At 45.4% G+C, this 22007-nt stretch overlaps 1 protein-coding gene across 2 annotated transcripts in view; it reads right to left on the reverse strand.

Annotated features, from left to right (window-relative positions):
- The window catches only part of trmt11 (tRNA methyltransferase 11 homolog), a 137256-nt gene that overhangs the window by 97234 nt on the left and 18015 nt on the right, over positions 1-22007 (reverse strand). For both annotated transcript variants that reach the window (XM_070885274.1, XM_070885275.1), the window contains exons 4-7: positions 8001-8082; positions 7815-7907; positions 6259-6393; positions 2248-2404 (exon numbers count right to left, since the gene is read on the reverse strand). In XM_070885274.1, the coding sequence (XP_070741375.1) occupies positions 2248-2404; positions 6259-6393; positions 7815-7907; positions 8001-8082 (467 nt within the window). The remainder of the gene's footprint in view (positions 1-2247; positions 2405-6258; positions 6394-7814; positions 7908-8000; positions 8083-22007) is intronic.

The following is a 22007-nucleotide window of genomic DNA, read 5'->3' on the forward strand; positions in this document are numbered from 1 at the left end:
TAGACAAGATAGAGGCAGAGAGGTTGTTTCCACTGGTCGGGGAGACTAGAACTAGGGGGCACAGCCTCAAAATACGGGGGAGCCAATTTAAAACAGAGTTGAGAAGGAATTTCTTCTCCCAGAGGGTTGTGAATTTGTGGAATTCTCTGCCCAAGGAAACAGTTGAGGCTAGCTCATTGAATGTATTCAAGTCACAGATGGATAGATTTTTAACCAATAAGGGAATTAAGGGTTATGGGGAGCGGGCGGGCAAGTGGAGCTGAGTCCACGGCCATATCAGCCATGATCTTGTTGAATGGCGGAGCAGGATCGAGGGGCTAGATGGCCTACTCCTGTTCTTAATTCTTATGTTCTTATGTTCTTATGACCAACAGATCCACAGCATAAACAACTGAAAACGCCCATTTACTCCGATTGTCTGGCAATTCTATCAGCCTGAGTATCACCCCTTGGGCAGAGGGATCTTTAGCAGTGGTTTGACTCAAACCCAACTGGACTGTAGTGACCAAATCTTTGGTGATGGAGCACAGGTTTGTTGATATGTGCAGTGCCCAATATTAGCAATGAGAGTCACCTGAAGAAAATAACTTTTCCCACAAGAAAATCATTAAAATGGCCTGGATTTTGCAATAGAAATAACAGCAAGGTTATCAGCGCTAATCAATATCAAGTAATAAATCAGATAGCAACTTGCAGTGTCCTCACATGCGCAGTAAAATGTGTAAATTAGGAAGCTGCTATCTGATTTGCCCTGCCCCTCCACAAGCTTCGCTACACTGGTACCTTGCAGAGAGTTTCAGCATTCAAACACATGAAGGGCGTGAGGTTGCAGTACTTACCCATTAGATACCCACTAAACATACCAGAATAAGTAAGGGCTTGTCCATTCAAGTTTAAGTGAATTTTTAATGGCATGATAAGTTTTAATTAATGCCAAATAACTTCTCCGACACTGAATATTAACTTTTACAAGTGTGGAGTCTCATTCCTTCAGATTTCAATTATTGTTGGAGATTTCTAAAAATTAAAATTTTACTTTTTTTATCTCTCTCAATCTCATCTTTCTTTCCCTCTCGATTTTGTTTTCAGTGCACGACTTGGCAGTGAATTAAATATTCTAACTTACACTTCTTGGTTTAGACTCTGCGTGACTCAGTAAGGATTCTTCAATCTGATTAGTTCAGAGAATAGAATCATCGAAATTTACAGCACGGAAGGAGGCCATTTCGGGCCAAAGTGTTCACGCCGGCCGACCAAGAACTATCCAGCCTAATCCCACTTTCCAGCTCTTGGTCCGTAATCCTGTAGGTTGCGGCACTTTAAGTGCACATCCAAGTATTTTTTAAAATGTGGTGAGGCTTTCTGCTTCTATCACCCTTTTAGACAGTGAGTTTCAGACCCTCACCACCCTCTGGGTGAAGAATTTCCCCTTATATCCCTCCAAACCTCCCCCCAGTTACTTTAAATCTATGCCCCCCTGGTTGTTGACCCCTCTGCCAAGGGAAACAGGTCCTTCCTATCAACTCTATCCAGGCCCCTCATAATTTTATACACCTCAATCAGGTCTCCCCTCAGCCTCCTCTGTTCCAAAGAAAAAAAGTTGAGGAAACACATCATTACTTGCCCTGTTCACTCCGGTCCCAGATCCCCTGTAGAGGGTGTTGCGCTGTCTGATAACTGCAAATTGCAGTGTAAAAACCCACAGAAATTCTGTGCGCAAGTGTAAGCGTAATGAATGGCGAGTGCTGTTCATTCGCCGCTGACTGCAAAATCTGGACCATGAGGTCAGCAACCACTGCTAATGTCCAGTTACATTGACAAAGACACAGGAACATGTCACCAAGCCACCTTCGCAGCTAAGGAATGCCATTTGGTATAAAATGAGGGGTATAAATAAAATAACACACCTGAATGAAATATTATTTACCTCTTTCTAAATATACAATCATATAAATTATAAAACAAAGATAAAGTTCAAATTACAACATCCACAAAACATGCCTTTCAAGAATTATCCAAATAAGACAAAAAAAATAATTAGGCTTCAGAAAACATGCTCTTCAAAGAATTAATATAAATATGCAGTTTTAGAAAGCAACAGGTAGGATTGAAAACTAAACTAAATTGCATCTATGCATTTTCTGCACAATTTTCCTTTGAAGTTTTTAAACAGCAAAGGAAAAATAAACTAAATTCTTAGCAAGCAAAAAGTGCACTCAGTGTCTGTTTCATCAGACTCCTCTTTACCTGTTCCCACAAATGGATCAAATACCAAGTCATTAGCTCCTGCTTTAGCGTGATTTGCCATTAGAAAGGAGAGACAGGCATCCATGCTGGTATTTCCAATGAAGTGTCGCTTCTTCACACTGTACAAGTTGATTAGCTCCCTTCGACCATCAGCAAGCTAAAGCAGAAACGGATGGTGGCACATCTTTAATCCTCCAAATTATTTTTTTTATGGGTACACTATTTCTAGTCTTTCTAATCAATACTGATAAAAACAAATTTAACATTAGAGTATTAATAATTATATATATACACATATACACACACACCAAAACTTTTAATCAAGATTTCTAGTTTCAACTGAATTTAATTTACCAGTTCTATAATTATTCATTATTTCATCGCTTAAAGAAAGTGTTTTTCTCCAACACAGGAACAGCTTTTTAAAAATCTCATAATCCTCCCCACCTTTCTTGAATGCACTGGCTCTCAGAGGGTACCGCGCCACAGATAACAACTACTCTCTGGTACCTTGATCATGTGTCTGCTCTTCAGGTGCATACTAAGACAACAAGGCCCTGACAGCTCGTGCTCCCATTTTACTGATGTAATGGGATGGAGCAGGATCTCAGTTATAGAAAACAGGTGCAGCAGTAGGCCATTCGGCCCTTCGAGCCTGCATCACCACTCAATAAGATCATGGCTGATCATGCAACTTCAGTACCCCATTCCTGCTTTCTCTCCATACCCCTTGATCCTTTTAGCCGTAAGGGTCACATCCAACTCCCTTTTGAATATATCTAACGAACTGGCCTCAACAACTTTCTGTGGTAGAGAATTCCACAGATTCACAATTCTCTGACTGAAGAAGTTTCTCCTCATCTTGGTCCTAAATGGTTTAACCCTTATCCTTAGACTGTGACCCCTGATTCTGAACTTCCCCAACATCGGGAACATTCTTCCTGCATCTAACCTGTCCAATCCCATCAGAATTTTATATATTTCTATGAGATCACCTCTCATTCTTCTAAATTCCAATGAATATAAGCCTAGTCGATTCAGTCTTTCTTCATATGTCAGTCTTGCCATCCCGGGAATTAGTCTGGTGAACCTTCACTGCACTCCCTCAATAGCAAGAATGTCTTTCCTCAGATTAGGAGACCAAAACTGTTCAAGGCCCTGTGCAACTGTAGTAACACTTCCCTGCTCCTATACTCAACTCCTCTCGCTATGAAGGTCAACATGCTATTTGCCTTCTTCACCGCCTGCTGTACCTGCATGCCAACTTTCAATGACTGATGTACCATGACACCCAGGTCTCGTTGCACCTCCCCTTTTCCTAATCTGTCACCATTCATATAATATTCTGCCTTCCTGTTTTTGCCACTGAAGTAGATAACCTCATTTATCTACATTATACTGCATCTGCCATGCATTTGCCCACTCACCTAACCTGTCCAAGTCACCCTGCAGCCTCTTGGCATTCTCCTCACAGCTCACACTGCCACCCAGCTTAGTGTTATCTGCAAACTTGGAGATATTACATTCAATTCCTTCGTCTAAATCATTAATGTATATTGTAAATAGCTGGGATCCCAGCACTGAATCTTGCGGTACCCCACTAGTCACTGCCTGCCATTCTGAAACGGACCCGTTTATTCCTACTCTTTGCTTCCTGTCTGCCAACCAGTTCTCTATCCACGTCAATACATTATCCCCAATACCATGTGCCTTAATTTTGCACACTAATGTCTTGTGTGCGACCTTGTCAAAAGCCTTTGAAAGTCCAAATACACCACATCCACTGGTTCCTCCCTTGTCCACTCTACTAGTTACATCCTCAAAAAATTCTGGAAGATTTGTCAAGCATGATTTCCCTTTCATAAATCCATGCTGACTTGGACTGATCCTGTCACTGCTTTCCAAATGCAGTGCTATTACATCTTTAATAATTGATTCCAACATTCTTCCAACTACCGTTGTCAGACTAACCGGTCTATAATTCCCTGTTTTCTCTCTCCCTCCTTTTTTTTTTAAAAATGGGGATACATTAGCTACCCTCCAATCCATAGGAACTGATCCAGAGTCTACAGAATGTTGGAAAATGACCACCAATGCATCCACTATTTCTAGGGCCACTTCCTTAAGTACTCTGGGATGCAGACTATCAGGTCCTGGGGATTTATCAGCCTTCAATCCCATCAATTTCCCCAACACAATTTCCTGACTAATAAGGATTTCCTTCAGTTCCTCCTTCGCGCTAGACCCTCGGTCCCCTATTATTTTTGGGAGGTTATTCGTGTCTTCCTTAGTGAAGACAGAACCAAAGTATTTGTTCAAGTGGTCTGCCATTTCCTTGTTCCCCATTATGAATTCACCTGATTCTGACTGCAAGGACCTACATTTGTCTTCACTAATTGTTTTCTCTTCACATATCTATAGAAGCTTTTGCAGTCAGTTTTTATGTTCCCTGCAAGCTTCCTCTCATACTCTATTTCCCCCTCCTAATTAAACCCTTAGTCCTCCTCTGCTGAATTCTAAATTTCTCCCAGTCCTCAGGTTTTGCTGCTTTTTCTGGCCAATTTATATGCCTCTTCTTTGGATTTAACACTATCCTTAATTTCCCTTGTTAGCCACAGTTGAACCACCTTCCCCTTTTTATTTTTACGCCAGACAGGGATGTACAATTGTTGAAGTTCATCCATGTGATCTATAAATGTCTGCCATTGCCTATCCACCGTCAACCCTTTAAGTATCATTTGCCAATGTATCCTCGCCAATTCACGTCTCATACCATCGAAGTCACGTTTCCCCAAGTTCAGGGCCCTAGTCTCTGAATTAACTGTGTCACTCTCCATCTTAATAAAGAATTCTACCATATTATGGTCACTCTTCCCCAAGGGGCCTCGCACAACAAGATTGCTAATTAATCCTCGCTCATTACACGACACCCAGTCTAGGATGGCCTGCTCTCTAGTTGGTTCCTCAACATATTGGTCTAGAAAACGATCCATAATACACTCCAGGAAATCCTCCTCCGTAGTACTGCTACGTTTGGTTAGCCCAATCTATATGTAGATTAAAGTCACCCATGATAACTGCTGTACCCTTATTGCACGCGTCCCTAATTTCCTGTTTGATTCCATCCCCAACCTCTCTACTACTGTTTGGTGGTTTGTGCACAACTCCCACTAACGTTTTCTGCCCAATGATCCTAACCCGTCGCAATGCCAAGAATCAGGTTATTTACATAAAGTAGGCGAGCACCGAGCACCCACCAGTATAGGTGCAGCTGGGTGCCTACTTGGTGGAGATGGGGAAGTGGAACTACTGATGTTGGCCAGCCACTGAAGCAAGTGCCAGCAGGTGAGTAGAGAATGGGAAAAGTGCAGCACAACTGGCCCCTTTCCTGGAAGGTTGGCTTTGCGACTGAATGCTGTGAGGAAAGCAAGGCCTTTCCCACTTCCACTGGTTTAAAGTACTGTATGCCTGCTTCATGCAAGCATAAGGTGCTTTGGGGCACCAGAGTCAGGATGGGAAGGAATTCCAGCAGGCAACATCATCCCGCTAGTCCCATCAAGGTGCAAATGGAAGTAGCAACCAACTCCTTTGGGCAAGGAAATCCTCAGTTCAGGGCTCACAGGGCGGAAACCAGGTCCTGTCCTAACCTCCATCCACCCCAATAACAGCCATGATGCCCCAAAAGCACTGCAGGTTTTTTGGGGCCCTCAGGTGTCCACAGACTATTTTACCATGGGAGACATCACAGCCAAGACTCAATATCTATTTCTACCACGTCACAGTGGGAATCCTGGCTAGGTCCCACTCAGGCCAATAAAAGCATCCTACTGCCAGTTTAGTTGAGGTCAACTATCTCAATATAGACAAGCGTTAAAAGTTTGACATTTTCTGTTTGTATGACTCTGTACAACATCAAACAGTGCAATTACTGACTGAGGGAAGAGTAAAGAAAATGTTTAATTATAAACTAATACTCAATTTCCCTTAAGGTGTGAACTCTATAAATCTCACCCATCTTCCAAAGTAAATACAAAAGGGCTTCTCTGGAGCATTATTCGGGTCTGTACCATAGTCTTCAAGTAACCAGAATACATGCTCTGGATTCTTTAGATTCACTGTTCCTTGAAAGGGCAGAAATCCTAAATTCTGTATAACATATAAAACAAAAGTTAAAACAAAAAACAAATGTAACACCCGAGAGAATTCACCGGTCAGAGCAAATATTTTATTAACATTTTGAAAACTTCAATAATTAGATCAATATGTTTTCAATATATTAAGTATATTAGTGTTGTGACAATGATCTTACTTTTCAGGGCCTTTTATAATTATGTCTTGTGCATAGATGACCCAGGCTTTATTCAAACTTTCTAATAACTGCAAGATCATTTGGATTGACATAAAACATTTAAAATCCATCTTTATAAAAGAAAGAAAGAAATGAAATATAACTATTTGTTTTTCACAATTTCTGCAGTGAAATTTAGGGATGGAGGATGTCTATTTTTATGCTGGGTTTTGGGGGAGCAAATTATACACTGGACATTTTCTCTGGTGCAACATGTACAGAACACATTAGATTGTCCCTCCCTTCCTCCAGACACAGTTTTTTTAATTGTTCTTGGGATATGGGAGATAGTGACACTGCACAACCCTGGTTGCCCCGAGAGACCTGAGTCAATCATGTAGTATGAATTGGAGTCACATGTAGGCCAGACCGGGTGGAGGTGACGAGCCCTTCGTTGACTAACATTAGTGACCCAGTTGAGTTTCTCCAACAAACTGGCAGTTTGCAATTTTCTGATGAAGAATCATCATTTATCTGTTGAGCCCACAGATTCTTAATTCAATTTCACAAGTTACCATGGTGGGATTTAAACTCTCAACCTCTGGATTACTATTCCAGTACGATAACCACTAAGCTATCCAAACCTTACTCGTGCATCAAAGTATCCTTTACCACTTTTTCTTCAGTCAATGTACCTTTCTTAGCTAGCAGGCATCCTCTCCCCAACATTCTCTCTGACCTTCAGGCAGATTTCCACTCTCTCTTTTTCCAACACATATGCAACTTCCACATTCCCGCACTGTCTGCTGGGAGTTTTTATTTTACATCGCCTCAGGATCTGGACGATACTGGCAAGGCTGCATTAATGCCCATCCCTAGTTGCCACCTGATACCTTACTCAGGTTCTCATTTTCCATGTGTGAGATAAGATAGTGAGCGTCAGCAGCAGATCTATTGCGAAGAGCATCAAAACAGAGCCTGATCCCATGTCCACATCTTCCGCAGGAGTCATTGCATAGTACTGGGAACAGTTACCCTAGCCTAAATGTGCTGAGGCCTATTGTAGTTCCCCCCTTCTGACCATCTAATCCAATGGATACCGAGGATAAAACCAGGACCTTCCTGTTTTGTGTGGCTTAGATCCACACTTAGCATTATAGTTACCAACTGAATCATCGAGAAAGCTCTTTTTCCAATCACAATATTCTCAGAATCACTCACATCGTAAGTACACATCGACTAAACCAAAGACAGTAAAATAAAGCAGTATCATACATACATCTATCTTTTGAATCCTCTCGTTATGTGATAATGTTTTATTAAATGTATAAACATTTATCTGGTATGTTGAACCATACTGAAGGAATGGGATCTAAAGTAGGAAAATAAATATGGTTAATTAAATTCAATACAATAGCTTAGCTACATATACAAGACAATGTAGATGATTCCTGTGCATACACACCATTCTGTCTGCAGGATAATTTCTCAGTGAGTTATGCAGCTCTTCATGTGTTCTTCCTTGACCCCACAATTCAAATATTGATCTGCAAAGTAAAGCATGGTTGTTGTGTCAATAACTACTTCAAACATTGATGTTGTTATTGCTATATGGTGGCCAAGATACAACAACACGAGAACTTATACAGTAAGACTTCCATTAGTCTGCTATAAACCATCATGCTGTAAAAGAGTTTTCCTTAAAAGATATAGGAGCCAATTTTCCTGACCCTTGCATCCATGTCTCAGGCACAAAGATCAGGAAAAAGGTGTTTTAGCAAGGTCAAAGCCCCATTACACGACCCTGGAATTTCCAGGCCTCCCCAAGGGGGTTGGGAGGAGGCAGTGCTGGGCCTACTCTTAGAGGATAAAATGCCATCACACACATGGAAATGAGGCAGGAGGGTACATTCCCAGTTTACCGTCTAATTTTTTTTTATATCAGCCTGTTGGGAACTCAAAGAAACTATGCACTGAGACTGATGAGTTTACAACAGCTCAAAGACTGAAGAGGAGCCCACAATTGAAACTTACTGGTACAGCCCACCAGAACAATGTTCAAGCCTCTGGCTCTCCAGTAATAGCCAGAAGGACTAGACGCCACTGGGACAGGAAATGGCAGCGCTCCAATCAACAATTGAAAAAGATAATGATGTGATCCTTCTGCAGAACCCTAGGAGTTGGAATTCTGATGAAGAATCACCCCCTAAACATTAACCTTTCTTTCTCATTTTAATGTTGATTGGCATGTTCTGTATTTCTTGTGGCGCAGAAGAACAGGAGTAGGCCATTCAGTCCTTCGAGCCTGTTCCACCATTCAATTAGATCATGGCTGATCTGTATCGTAACTCCATTTACCCACTTGGTTCAATATCCCTCAATACCTTGGACTAACAAACATTTATCAATGTCAGTTTTGACATTCTCAACTGACCTAGCCTCAACAGTTTTTTGGAGCAAGAGAGTTCCAGACTTCTTCTACCCTTTGTGAAGAAGTACTTCTGGACTTTACCCATGAATGACTGTATTTTAGACTTACCATTGCATCTGTTTCTTTTCATCTCTGGCCTCTCCTGCTCAAGAATAATCCGTGGAAATTCTGAGACCGGTGCAAACTAAAACAGGCTCGGGGATAGTTTCATCATTTACTTGTATGAATAAATGACTACACCCAAGGAGAGGAGAGGCAAGTAGCCTGCAAGAATAGGAGAGCAACAGTGATGAAGGGTTCTGTAATCAAGGATATGAACAGCCTTTTTTGAAAACATGACTGAGAATGGTATGATGCCTCACTGGTGCGAGAGTGAGGGACATCATGGAACGGTTGGAAAAAGTTCTGGAAAAGAGAGGGAGAGCAGCCAGAAGTCACGGTCCATATTGGAACCAATGACAAAGAAGTATATTTGAGGTTTTGCAAAGGAAGTTGAAGGAGTTAGGAACTAGATTGGCACACACCTCAAGGATGATAATCCCTGGATTGTATACCATACTACATGTTAAGACAAGTTAAGGTGAGGAAGGACTAATATAGCTGCAGTGCTGGTGCAGGAGGGAAAGGTTCACATTCTTGGCACTTTAGAGAGTGAATTCTGGTACAAGGGAAGGTTATATCGATGTGGCAGACTTTACCTGAACCAAAACGGTAACAATTTCCTTGCTGAGAAAGTTAATAGATCAGTGGGGGAGGATTTAAACTAACACGATGGCCAGGGAAGGATGAGGAAGATCTAGGTTTGAGACTAGGAAGGAACAACAGGGTCAATAAAACTATTAAAATAGAAGCAGAAGGTTTACCTGAAATAAATAATGTAAAAATACTATAAAAGAGAAAAGGAAAGAAACACAATATGTGGTAGTGAGAAATTAAAACACTGTAGTAGAAGGGGGCAAGGGATATCAAACAATGAAATGAGAATAATAAGGGTCGATGTTCCAAAACTTGGGAGTCAGGACTGAAGTATTCAAATCACAGATAGATAGATTTTTAACCAATAAGGGAATTAAGGGTTATGGGGAACAGGCGGGTAAGTGGAGTCGAGTCCACGGTCAGATCAGCCATGATCTTGTTGAATGGCGGAGCAGGCTCGAGGGGCTAGATGGCCTACTCCTGTTCCTAATTCTTATGTTCTTATGAGTCATATATATGTGAATGCACAAAGCATTTAAAACAGTATTGGAGAATTAGAGGCATTACTATCGATGTTATGGCTTAAGTTTAGACAGGACTGGGAACTTAAATTCAAGAGCGATAAAGAGGGCTATAAAGGGTAGGCTGGTAGTTTAGGTAAAGAATTCTATTAAATCACTAGAGCATAAGAATGTTCCAGGCAGTTGGATTGACAGATTCTAAATGGATAGAGTTAAGAAATATGAAGGCAACTGGTGCAAGTTTGGTATGCATTACAGGTCACCCAGCAGTGGAGATGAGACAGAGGTAAATATCTTCAGACAATTCAGAAAGATATGTAGGAACAACAACATAATATTGGGCAATTTAACTATCCCAATATATATAGTAATAAGAACATAAGAATTAGGAGGAGTAGGCCATTCGGTCCCTCGAGCCTCCTCCACCATTCAATAAGATCATGGCTGATCTTCGACCTCAACTCCACTTTCCTGCACTGTCCCCATATCTCTTGATTCCCTTAATATCCAAAAATCTATCGATCTCCGTCTTGAATATACTCAAAGACTATGGGCTAGATTTTACACTTTTGTGCAGATCGCCCAAAAATGGACGTTATATCCGGCGTGGGCAGTAAATATGGGTTTTCATATCGCTGGATTGTCCCCCATTTTCAAAGCCCCTAGTCTCCATTTTAAAAATTGGGCGTCACCGATCTGAAATGGGCGTTCGCGTTAAATCTCTGACCTTCTGCCGTAAAGTATCGGCGTCCTTAGCAACGGCATGGCAATGCTCGTTTCCCACGATTCAGGAGGTCATCATTACATGCGCATAAGAGGAGACAGATAGAGAGGGAGCGAAGGTTTGTGGTGGTGTGGCTGCTTTGGCAGGTTGGAGGGAGTGTTGAGAGCTTTATAGCAAATTGAGCAAAAAAAAGTTGGCTGTTACCAGCCAGATATTTTCATGAATTTAGTGCCTATAATGGGGGGAGTGGAGGAGGCGACACAGCATGCTGTGGAGACTGACTCTGGCGAGAGCAGTGAGGTAGGAGAGGAACAATTGGGAGGATGGGAGAGCGCGAGGAGGTTCTCGGACGAGGCAAATACCTCCCTCATGTAGGAGGTTGAGTGACGCTGGGGTGATTTGACCCAGGGAGGGCGTGGGAAGCCCACCCCAAAGGCCTACCAGAAGATATGGGCCAAGATACCAGAGGTCTCGTCAGCGACCGAGGAGCGTGAGGGCAACCAATGTCGAAAGCGATGGAACGATCTTGTCGGATCCGCAAGAGTAAATATTACATTTATTTACATGTACTTATATATTTAAATAATTTGATTTGTAAGAGTCATGAGTGACTATAATCAGATGTGAGGTCTTTCACTTTTACCGAGAATGTTGTACTCAAAGCCTGCGGTCACGGTGCACGTCTTTAGGTAAAGAATGATAATTATCATAATAATCATGATTACACCTGTCGGTTATGTGTTGTATCAGTCTCTGTGACAGTACCTAGCAATGATATCACGCAATGATCTCATGCCATGTCATCCTGCTACCTTTTACAGAGGAAGTTATCGAAGAATAGGTCCGAGCAGAGGCGAACGTGTGGGGGGCCACCAGTCATCAGCGACCTCAATGACATGGAGGAGCGGGTGCTCACACTAGTGGGGAGCCACCCCGGGTCGGCCACGCAGACAGCTGCAGACTCTGAAGTGATGCCATGTGAGTAAAGTATACACCATTGCGTGATGTAAAGTCAATAGATGCCACACCCACTTATATACAAACAATAATATATGATAAATTATTTCTAAAAGTGTCCTATAAATAAGACTGGCCTCATGAGAATCATTGCAATGCAGAATGTGTTGATGGGCATGAAATTGATAGCGGTGGTGCTTTTGTCATGTATATGCTGTGTAGCGCTGGACTCATCTTGTGACCCTAGCACCCCCTTCTCCTCTAATAACCTCATTTGTGTTTTGCAGCTCAGCCAGCAGCGCATCCCAAGGCAAGACCACCGAGCCCAGAAGATGGGGGCGCAGGGCCGGACTCGCCAGACAATCCAACATCCGGTGCTAAGGAGCTCCGATTCTCACCCGTCAATCAGCTGGGTCCGTTCTCAATGGATGAGAGTGCGGACTTTGAGGAGCCTGCATCGCCAGGCTCCAGAAGGCATTCGACCCCAAGGCCATCTAGTGCTCCCCCGGTCATCCCCACCTCCACTCTGGAGGTACCGGGCCCAAGCACCTCACCGCAGGGCACCCCAGGACGACTCCGACCCTGCGGAGGTTTTGTGGACTCGGCAGATCTGCTCCACAAGCGCCAGATGAGAAGGGCGACATGTAGAGCTGTCCAGGAGGACAGTAGACATAGGTGACCAGATCCTACAGGCATTGGGGGCATATCCCAACAGCTGGCCACCATCTCCGGCACCATGACGGAGTACGTTCCGCGGATGGCGGAGGCCTGGAGACGATAGCCAGGAACACCCTGTTGGTTTGCATTTGTGTTCTGTGTTGCTGGACATGTTGACCATTTGTTCGAAAATGTTCAAAATGTTCAAAAAGGTGGGGTGGGCTGGGGTGTTTTTGCCCGTGACTTTTGATTTCAGACCAATGGTTGTATTAAATGTTTTTTATTCAACATAACCTTGTTGCACATTGTCTCAGATAGCTGGATCGATACACACTAGTGATTCCTTAACATGAAACGGTATAATTAAACTTAACTTGAATCAACTTAAACTTTAACTGGCTCCAAGGTGATGCCCACCATTGATGTCTGAGCTGCACACACAGCAGTGTATCAGTTTTGTCAATAACAGCAATGTTCTTTCAGGCAAATCGCTCATTTATGAGCTGCTGACATAAGAGTCTTGCAGCTATGTAGCCACCATGGGCTCTTTCCTGCAGTCTGGAGGAGAGCGTGGGCATGGTTACATAGTCAGCCTGATTGTCTGGCCCTAGGTCAGTGTCCAGCCCCTCATCCTCCTCTTCCTCGCTCTCCTGAGGCGGAACTTCAGTCCCTTCTGGCAATTCTTGTCCCCTCCTGATAGCCAGGTTGTGCAGCAAGGAGCACACGACCATGAATTGAGCTACCTGATCAGGGTTGTATTGCAGCCCCCCTCCTGAGTTCTCCAGGCATCTAAAGCGCCGCTTAAGCACACTAATGGTTTTCTGGACTATATTGCGTGTGGCTCTGTGGCTCTCATTGTATCGCTTCTCGGCTTCGGTGTGGGTGTCACGCAGGAGGTCATCCACCAGGTGGCTAGGCCATATAGTTTGTCACCATCTAGCATTGATCTTGTGGCTGACTGGTAAACATGTCAGATACAGCGCTCTCACGCAGGATGTGAGCCACATCGAAGCTTCCCAGAAATTTGGCATTCACTGCCATAATTATCTGGTTGTGGGCGACAACTAGTTGGAACTTCAGGGAGTGAAATACTTTTCGGTTGCAAAAAACCTCTGCATCCTGAGAAGGTGCCCGCATGGCGATGTGCGTATAGTGTATTGCTCCCTGCACCTTGGGGAAGTTAGCAATTCGGTAGAATGCTCAAGCCCAGTCAGTCTGAGCCTCCGTGGTCATAGGGAAGCTGATAAAGTCCATCCTACGTGCGTACAGGGCTTCAGTGACCTGTCTAATGCAGCAATGTGTGGCATGCTGAGATATAGCGCAAATGTCGACCGCAGAGGCCTGAAAGGAGCCCGACGCGTAGAACGACAGTGCCGCGGTGACCTTGACCTCGATGGACAATGATGTCCTGAAGGTGCTGACAGGCTGCAGATCTGTCCTGATGAGCTGGCATATCTCACTGATAACCACTTTGTGGAATCGCAGTCTCCGAAGGCAGGTGTTCTCGGATAAGTCGAGGTAAGACCGTTTGTCCCTTTAAGTGCGGTGGGTGTATGGTCTGGTCCTCCTCATCAGTCTGGCACGTCTTAGATTGGGCATATTAGATATTATGCTATTGGCATTCTGCAGCATCTGCGTTGTAATCGATGCAGGCTGAGAAATGGCTGGCCCCATTCCAATAAAAGTATAATGCCGATTGTTCACAAGCAATAATTTTTTGCCACTAAGACACCCACAATAAAATCCAATCATCCACAGTATGATAAGCTGTCTGTTCAGATGGTCACATCACCTGAGAAGAACTCCAGAGTACATCCCAACTCCCCCGAAGTTGAAGCAGCCTTTTCAATGAAGCGTCCACACCGCTGTGATTAGTTCAGATCAGTTCAACTTTTTCAGAGCGTTTATTTCGGCGAGCGAGATGTGTGCTAGGTGCCGAAAGTGATGCTGGGCGATATTATGGGCGTGGAGTTCGCCCATTCTGATGATTCCGCCCAAAAAAAGTGGGCGGGCAGTATTATTTTTTCTCGGCATTACGTACATACCGAAAGTAACGCTCGGCGATAAGTGTCCGAGAAATGGGCGTCAGTTTCCATTTTGTGCCTAAATGGGCGATATATGGGCGTTAACGTCCATTTTAATACTGAAATGAGGTGTAAGTGAACGGTATGCATGCAAAAATAATGGAAAATCTAGCCTTAAGCCTCCAAAGCCTTCTGGGGTAGAACATTCCAAAGATTCACCACCCTCTGAGTGAAGAAGTTTCTCCTCATCTCAGTCCTAAATGGCCGACCCCTTATTCCGAGATTGGTTCTAGACTCCCCAGGCAGAGGAAACATCCTCCTTGCATCTACCCTGTCTAGCCCTCTAAGAATTTTTATGTTTCATTGTGATATTCTTCTAAACTCTAGAGAATATAGGCCTAGTCTGCTCAAGCTCTTCTCATAGGACAATCCCAGGAATCAGTCTGGTGAACCTTTGTTGCACTCCCTCCATCCCGCAGCATGCTACCCACCACCATCTCAGCACAACCCCAGCCCGGCACGAGGTTGAAAAGGCCATCCGACAACTGAAGAACAAGAAGTCATCAGGAGCAGATAGAATCCCCGCCAAAGCACTAAAACATGGCAAAGCACTACTGGCGCGGATTCATGACCTCATCTCTCTTATCTGGAAGGAGGAGATCATGCCAGGAGATCTCAGCGACGCTGTAATCGTGGCCAGCTTCAAGAAAGGTGACAAGTCCGACTGCGGTAACTACAGAGGAATCTCCCTGCTGTCGACCACCGGGAAAGTCATCGCAAGAATCCTCTTGAATCGCCTTCTCCCTGTGGCTGAAGAGCTCCTCCCAGAGTCGTAATGCGGATTCCGCTCACTAAGGGGCACAATGGACATGATCTTCACCGCGCGGCAGATATAAGAGAAGCCTTTGACACGGCCAACTGTGAGGGATTATGGAGCGTCCTCCTTAGATTCGGCTGCCCTCAAAAGTTTTGTCACCATCCTTCACCTGCTCCACGATGACATGCAAGCTGTGATTCTGACCAACGAACCACCACAGATCAATTCCACGCTTGGACTGGGCTCAAGCAAGGCTGTGTCATCGCACCATTGCTCTTCTCGATCTTCCTTGCTGCAATGCTCCATCTCACCCTCAGCAAGCTCCCCGCTGGAGTGGAGCTAAATTACAGGACAACGGGAATCTGTTCAACCTCTGCCGCCTCCAGGTCAGATCCAAGGTCGTCCCATTCTCCGTCACTGAATTACAGTATGCAGGCGGCGCACACTTGGAGACCGAACTCCAAGCCATCATCAACACCTTCACTGAGGTGTACGAGAGCATGGGCCTTACATTAAACATCCGTAAGACAAAGATCCTCCACCAACCTGCTCCCGCCACACAGCACTGCCCCCCGGGATGTGGACCATTTTCCATACCTCGGGAGCATGTCAACAAGGGCAGACATTGACGATGAGGACCAACACCACCCTCAGTGTGCCAGTGCAGCCTTCGGTCACCTGAGTGTGTGTTTGAAGACCAGGATCTCAAACCCGGCACCAAGCTTATGGTCTACAGAGCAGTGGTGATACCCGCCCTCCTATATGGCTCAGAGACATGGGGGCCAATTTTCATCAAGGCCTCCCCCCACCCAAGTGCTGCCCAAAGTGCCACCGAGGTACCGGTCAGCATTTTGGGCGGGATATTCATGGCCGAGGTCCCTCGAAGGTCGGCGGGTGGCAAATGGATGATGTACATCGCCAATCTGGGCGGCAGTGGGAGGGATGGCTCATCCTCGACGGCAGAGGCGCTTGCCGCCCAAGTGCCACCGAGGATGGAGGGTCGAAGAGCTGGAAAAAAAACAGTAAGAAAGAAAAAAAGTATCCAAAGACCTTCAGGGGACCCTATCCAAGTAAGTCGCTGTTGAAAAAAAAAGTATTAAAATGTTCACTTACCTTTTTTTCAGGTTCTTCATACTCACCGTCGGGGATAGACCAGCCTCTAGCCAGCGGTCCGCCCCCGTTCTGTGGCCGTGTCCTGCTGACTCCTGCCCAAGGGAATCTGGGAGCTCGGTGGGCGGGAGCTCAGTTGCGCCACTCGGCCGTCCGCTGACGGTTCCCGGCGTCTCTCAACTCCCGCCCGCTCCAGGCCACCCCGAAAGTGGGACTGGGTGGATCTTCAGGATGAATGTCGGCAGCAGTGGGCAGTGAGTGATGAATTTCGGCCCCATGGACTATGTACAGCAGGCACCTCAAAACTCTAGAGAAGTACCACCAACGCTGCCTCCGCAAGATCCTGCAAATCCACTGGCAGGACAGGCGCACCAACATCAGTGTCCTCGCTCAGGCCAACATTCCCAGCATCGAAGAACTGACCATGCTCGATCAGCTCCGCTGGGCGGGCCACATCGCCCGCATGCCTGACACGAGACTCCCAAAACAAATGCTCTATTCGGAGCTCCAACATGGCAGGCGAGCCCTAGGTGGGCAGAGGAATTGCTTTAAGGACATCCTTAAAGCTTGAAAAAATGTAACATCCCGACCGACACCTGGGAATCCCTGGCCCAAGACCGCCCAAAATGGAGGAAAAGCATCTGGGAGGGCGCTGAACAACTCGGGTCTCTTCACCGAGAGCAAGCTGAAGCCAAATGTCGACAGCAGAAGGAGCACGTGGCAACCGAGGCACCCCCAACTACCCGTTCCTTCAACCATCGTCTGCCCTAAGAGACTGTAGGTCACGTATTGGACTCTTCAGTCTCCTGAGAACTCATTTTTAATGTGGAAGCAAGTCATCCTCGACCCTGAGGGACTGCCTATGATGATGATGATGGCAAGCTTATCCATCTTTAGGTAAGGAGACCAAAACTGTACACAGTACTCCAAGTGCGGTCTCACTAGGGCCCTATATAATAGCAATAAGATGTCTTTACAATTATCAAATCCTCTTGTAATAAAGGCAAACATACATAAGAAATAGGAGCAGTAGGAGGCCATTTGGCCCCTCAAGCCTGCTCCGCCATTTAATAAGATCATGGCTGATCTGATCATGAACTCATCTCCACTTCCCTGCCCGTTCCCCATAACACTTTATTCCCTTATTGCTCAAAAATCTGTCTATCTCCGCCCTAAATATATTCAATGACCCAGCCTCCACAGCTCTCTGGGGCAGAGAATTCCATAGATTTACAACCCGCAGAAGAAATTCTTCCTCATCTCAGTAATAATGGAATAAAGGGTTATGGGGAGCGGGAGTGGTGAGTCAGAGAGACGGAGCAGCGTTGGTGAGGCCTATAAAAGGCCAGCTGGGAGTCCGGGGACCAGCGTGGTGAGTCGGAGAAGCATTGGTGAGGCCTATAAAAGGCCAGCGGGGAGTCCGGGGACCAGCGTGGTGGTCGGAGAGGCGGAGCAGCATTGGTGAGGCCTATAAAAGGCCAGCAGGGAGTCGGGGAATCAGCGTGGTGAGTCGGAGAGGCCTACCGGTGCAGCTGCAGCAGGGAGAAAAGGCAAAAAAGTAGAAAGAAATCGAACGGTGACGTCACAGCCAAGGGGGTAAGTGATTGGTGAGTAGATTTTCTTTTTCTTTATTAGTAAGTAACCTTTAGCATTATTGTCGCCAAATTAAGTTAATCTAGGGGTTAAATCATGGCAGGAGAGCTCGGGCACGTGTTATGCTCCTCCTGTACTATGTTGGAGGTCAGGGACGCTTCCAGTGGCCCTGAGGACTACATATGCGGGAAGTATCCGGATGCAGCTCCTGACAGACCGCATTGCTGCACTGGAGCTGCGGGTGGATTCACCCTGGAGCATCCATGATGCTAAGAATAATGTGAATAGCACGTTTATTGAGTTGGTCTTACCACAGGTGAAGGTTACACAGCCAGATAGGGGATGGGTGACCAACAGGAAGAGCAGTGGAAGGAAGGTAGTGCAGGGGTCTCCTGCAGTCATCCCCCTGCAAAACAGATACACCGCTTTGGATACTGTTGAGGGGGATGACTTATCAGGGGAGGGTAGCAGCAGCCAAGTCCATGGCACCATGGGTGGCTCTGCTGCACAGGAGGGCAGGAAAAAGAGTGGGAGAGCGATAGTGATAGGGGATTCTGTTGTAAGGCGAATAGATAGACGTTTCTGCGGCCACAATCGAGACTCCAGGATGGTATGTTGCCTCCCTGGTGTAAGGGCCAAGGATATCTCGGAGCGGGTGCAGGACATTTTGAAGGGGGAGGGTAAACAGCCAGTTGTCGTGGTGCATATAGGTACCAACGATATAGGTAAAAAATGGGATGAGGTCCTACAAGATGAATTTAGGGAGCTAGGAGCTAAATTTAAAAAGTAGGACTTCAAAAGTAGTAATCTCAGGATTGCTACCAGTGCCACGTGCTAGTCAGAGTAGGAATCGCAGGATAGCTCAGATGAATACGTGGCTTGAGGAGTGGTGCAGAAGGGAGGGATTCAAATTCCTTGGACATTGGAACCGGTTCTGGAGGAGGTGGGACCAGGACAAACCGGAAGATCTGCACCTGGGCAGGACCGAAACCAATGTCCGAGGGGGAGTGTTTGCTCGTGCTGTTGGGGAAAGGTTAAACTAATAAGGCAGGGGGATGGGAACCTATGTTTTGTCTTGTTTTTCCTACCAATGCTGACACTAGAGCAACTGATAAGGAGTGCGAGAGTAGGAGACGGAGGCCCAGAGACCAGCCCAACCAGCTGCAGACAAAGATAGAGGGGTGCGAAATCGAGGGAGGCGACATCACAGCCAAGCTGGTAAGTGGTTCGACTGGTAAGTATAACTCTCTTTTAGACTGACTTTTAGATTGGTTTAATTGGCAGTGAACTATTAAGTAGCTGTTTGGTGTTTAAGTAAATTTTAGTAAGTAAATTAATTTAAGGGTTAAGTCATGGCAGGAAAGCTCGGACCCATGTCATGCTCGTCCTGTGCTATGTGGGAAGTCAGGGACACTTCCAGTGTCTCTGATTACTATGTGTGTGGGAAGTGTGTCCAGTTGCAACTCCTGACAGACCGCATGACGGCACTAGAGCTGCGGATGGGCTCACTCTGGAGCATGCGCGATGCTGAGAATGTTGTGGATAGCACATTTAGTGAGTTGGTCACACTGCAGGTAAGGGTTAGGACAGATAGTGAATGGGTGACCAAGAGACAAGGCAAGAGCAGGAAGGTAGTGCAGGAGTCCCCTGCGGTCATCTCCCTCCAAAACAGATATACCGTTTTGGATACCTGTTGGGGGAGATGACTTACCAGGGGAAGGCACCAGCAGCCAGATTCATGGCACCATGAGTGGCTCTGCCGCACAGAAGGGCGGGACAAAGGAGTGGGAGAGCTTTAGTGATAGGGGAATAGATAGGAGTTTCTGCAGCCTCAACCGAGACTCCAGGATGGTATGTCAGGGATGTCTCGGAGAGGCTGCAGAGCATTCTGGAGAGGGAGGGTGAACAGCCAGTTGTCGTGGTACATGTAGGTACCAATGATATAGGTAAGAAGCGGGAAGAGGTCCTACAAGCTGAATTTAGGGAGCTAGGAGTTAAATTAAAAAGTAGGACCTCAAAAGGTAGTCATTTCTGGATTGCTACCAGTGCCACGGGCTAATCAGGGTAGAGGGAGCAGGATAGTTAGAATAAATACGTGGCTTGAGCAGTGGTGCAAGAGGGAAGGATTCAAATTCCTGGGAAATTGGATCCAGTTCTGGGGGAAGTGGGACCTGTACAAAAGGGACAGTCTGCACTTGGGCAGGACTGGAACTGATGTCCTGGGGGTAACATTTGCGAATGCAGTTCGGGAGTGTTTAAACTAATATGGCAGGGGGATGGGAACCTATGCAACGAGACAGGGCGAAGTAATATGGAATCAGAAACAGATGGTAGAAAGGTAAAAAGCAATCATGGAAGGCCGAGTAAACAAAGGCAAGAAACAAAAAGGGCCACACTACATCATAATTCTAAAAAGGACAAAGGCTGTTAAAAAGAACAAGCCTGAGGGCTTTGTGTCTTAATGCAAGGAGTATCTGTAATAAGGTGGATGAATTAACTGTGCAAATAGATGTTAACAGATATGATGTGATTGGGATTACAGAGTCGTGGCTCCAGGATGATCAGGGCTGGGAACTCAACATCCAAGGGTATTCGATATTTAGGAAGGATAGAATAAAAGGAAAAGGAGGTGGGGTAGCATTGCTGGTTAAAGAGGAGATTAATGCAATAGTTAGGAAGGACATTAGCTTGGATGATGTGGAATCTATATGGGTAGAGCTGCAGAACACCAAAGGGCAAAAAACGTTAGTAGGAGTTGTGTACAGACCTCCAAACAGTAGTAGTGATGTTGGGGAGGGCATCAAACAGGAAATTAGGGGTGCATGCAATAAAGGTGCAGCAGTTATCATGGGTGACTTTAATATGCATATAGATTGGGCTAACCAAACTGGAAGCAATACAGTGGAGGAGGATTTCCTGGAGTGCATAAGGGAAGATTTGAGAGACCAATATGTCGAGGAACCAACTAGGGGGGAGGCCATCTTAGACTGGGTGTTGTGTAATGAGAGGGGATTAAGTAGCAATCTCATTGTGCGAAGCCCCTTGGGAAAGAGTGACCATAATATGGTGGAATTCTACATTAGGATGGAGAATGAAACAGTTAATTCAGAGACCATGGTCCAGAACTTAAAGAAGGGTAACTTTGAAGGTATGAGGCGTGAATTGGCTAAGATAGATTGGCGAATGATACTTAAGGGGTTGACTGTGGATGGGCAATGGCAGACATTTAGAGACCGCATGGATGAACTACAACAATTGTACATCTCTGTCTGGCGTAAAAATAAAAAAGGGAAGGTGGCTCAACCGTGGCTATTAAGGGAAATCAGGGATAGTATTAAAGCCAAGGAAGTGGCATACAAATTGGCCAGAACTCAGCAGAGGAGGACAAACGGTTTGATTAGGGCAGGGAAAATAGAGTACGAGAGGAAGCTTGCAGGGAACTTTAAAACGGACTGCAAAAGCTTCTATAGATATGTAAAGAGAAAAAGGTTAGTAAAGACAAACGTAGGTCCCCTGCAGTCAGAATCAGGGGAAGTCATAACGGGGAACAAAGAAATGGCAGACCAATTGAACAAGTACTTTGGTTCGGTATTCACCAAGGAGGACACAAACAACCTTCCGGATATAAAAGGAGTCAGAGGGTTAGGTAAGAAGGAGGAACTGAGGGAAATCCTTATTAGTCGGGAAATTGTGTTGGGGAAATTGATGGGATTGAAGGCCGATAAATCCCCAGGGCCTGATGGTCTGCATCCCAGAGTACTTAAGGAGGTAGCCTTGGAAATAGCGGATGCATTGACAGTGATTTTCCAACATTCCATAGACTCTGGATCAGTTCCTATGGAGTGGAGGGTAGCTAATGTAACCCCACTTTTTAAAAAAGGAGGGAGAGAGAAAACAGGGAATTATAGACCGGTCAGCCTGACATCAGTAGTGGGTAAAATG

This window comes from Pristiophorus japonicus, chromosome 7 (assembly GCF_044704955.1).
Source record: "Pristiophorus japonicus isolate sPriJap1 chromosome 7, sPriJap1.hap1, whole genome shotgun sequence".
Classification (NCBI taxonomy): Eukaryota; Metazoa; Chordata; class Chondrichthyes; family Pristiophoridae; genus Pristiophorus; species Pristiophorus japonicus.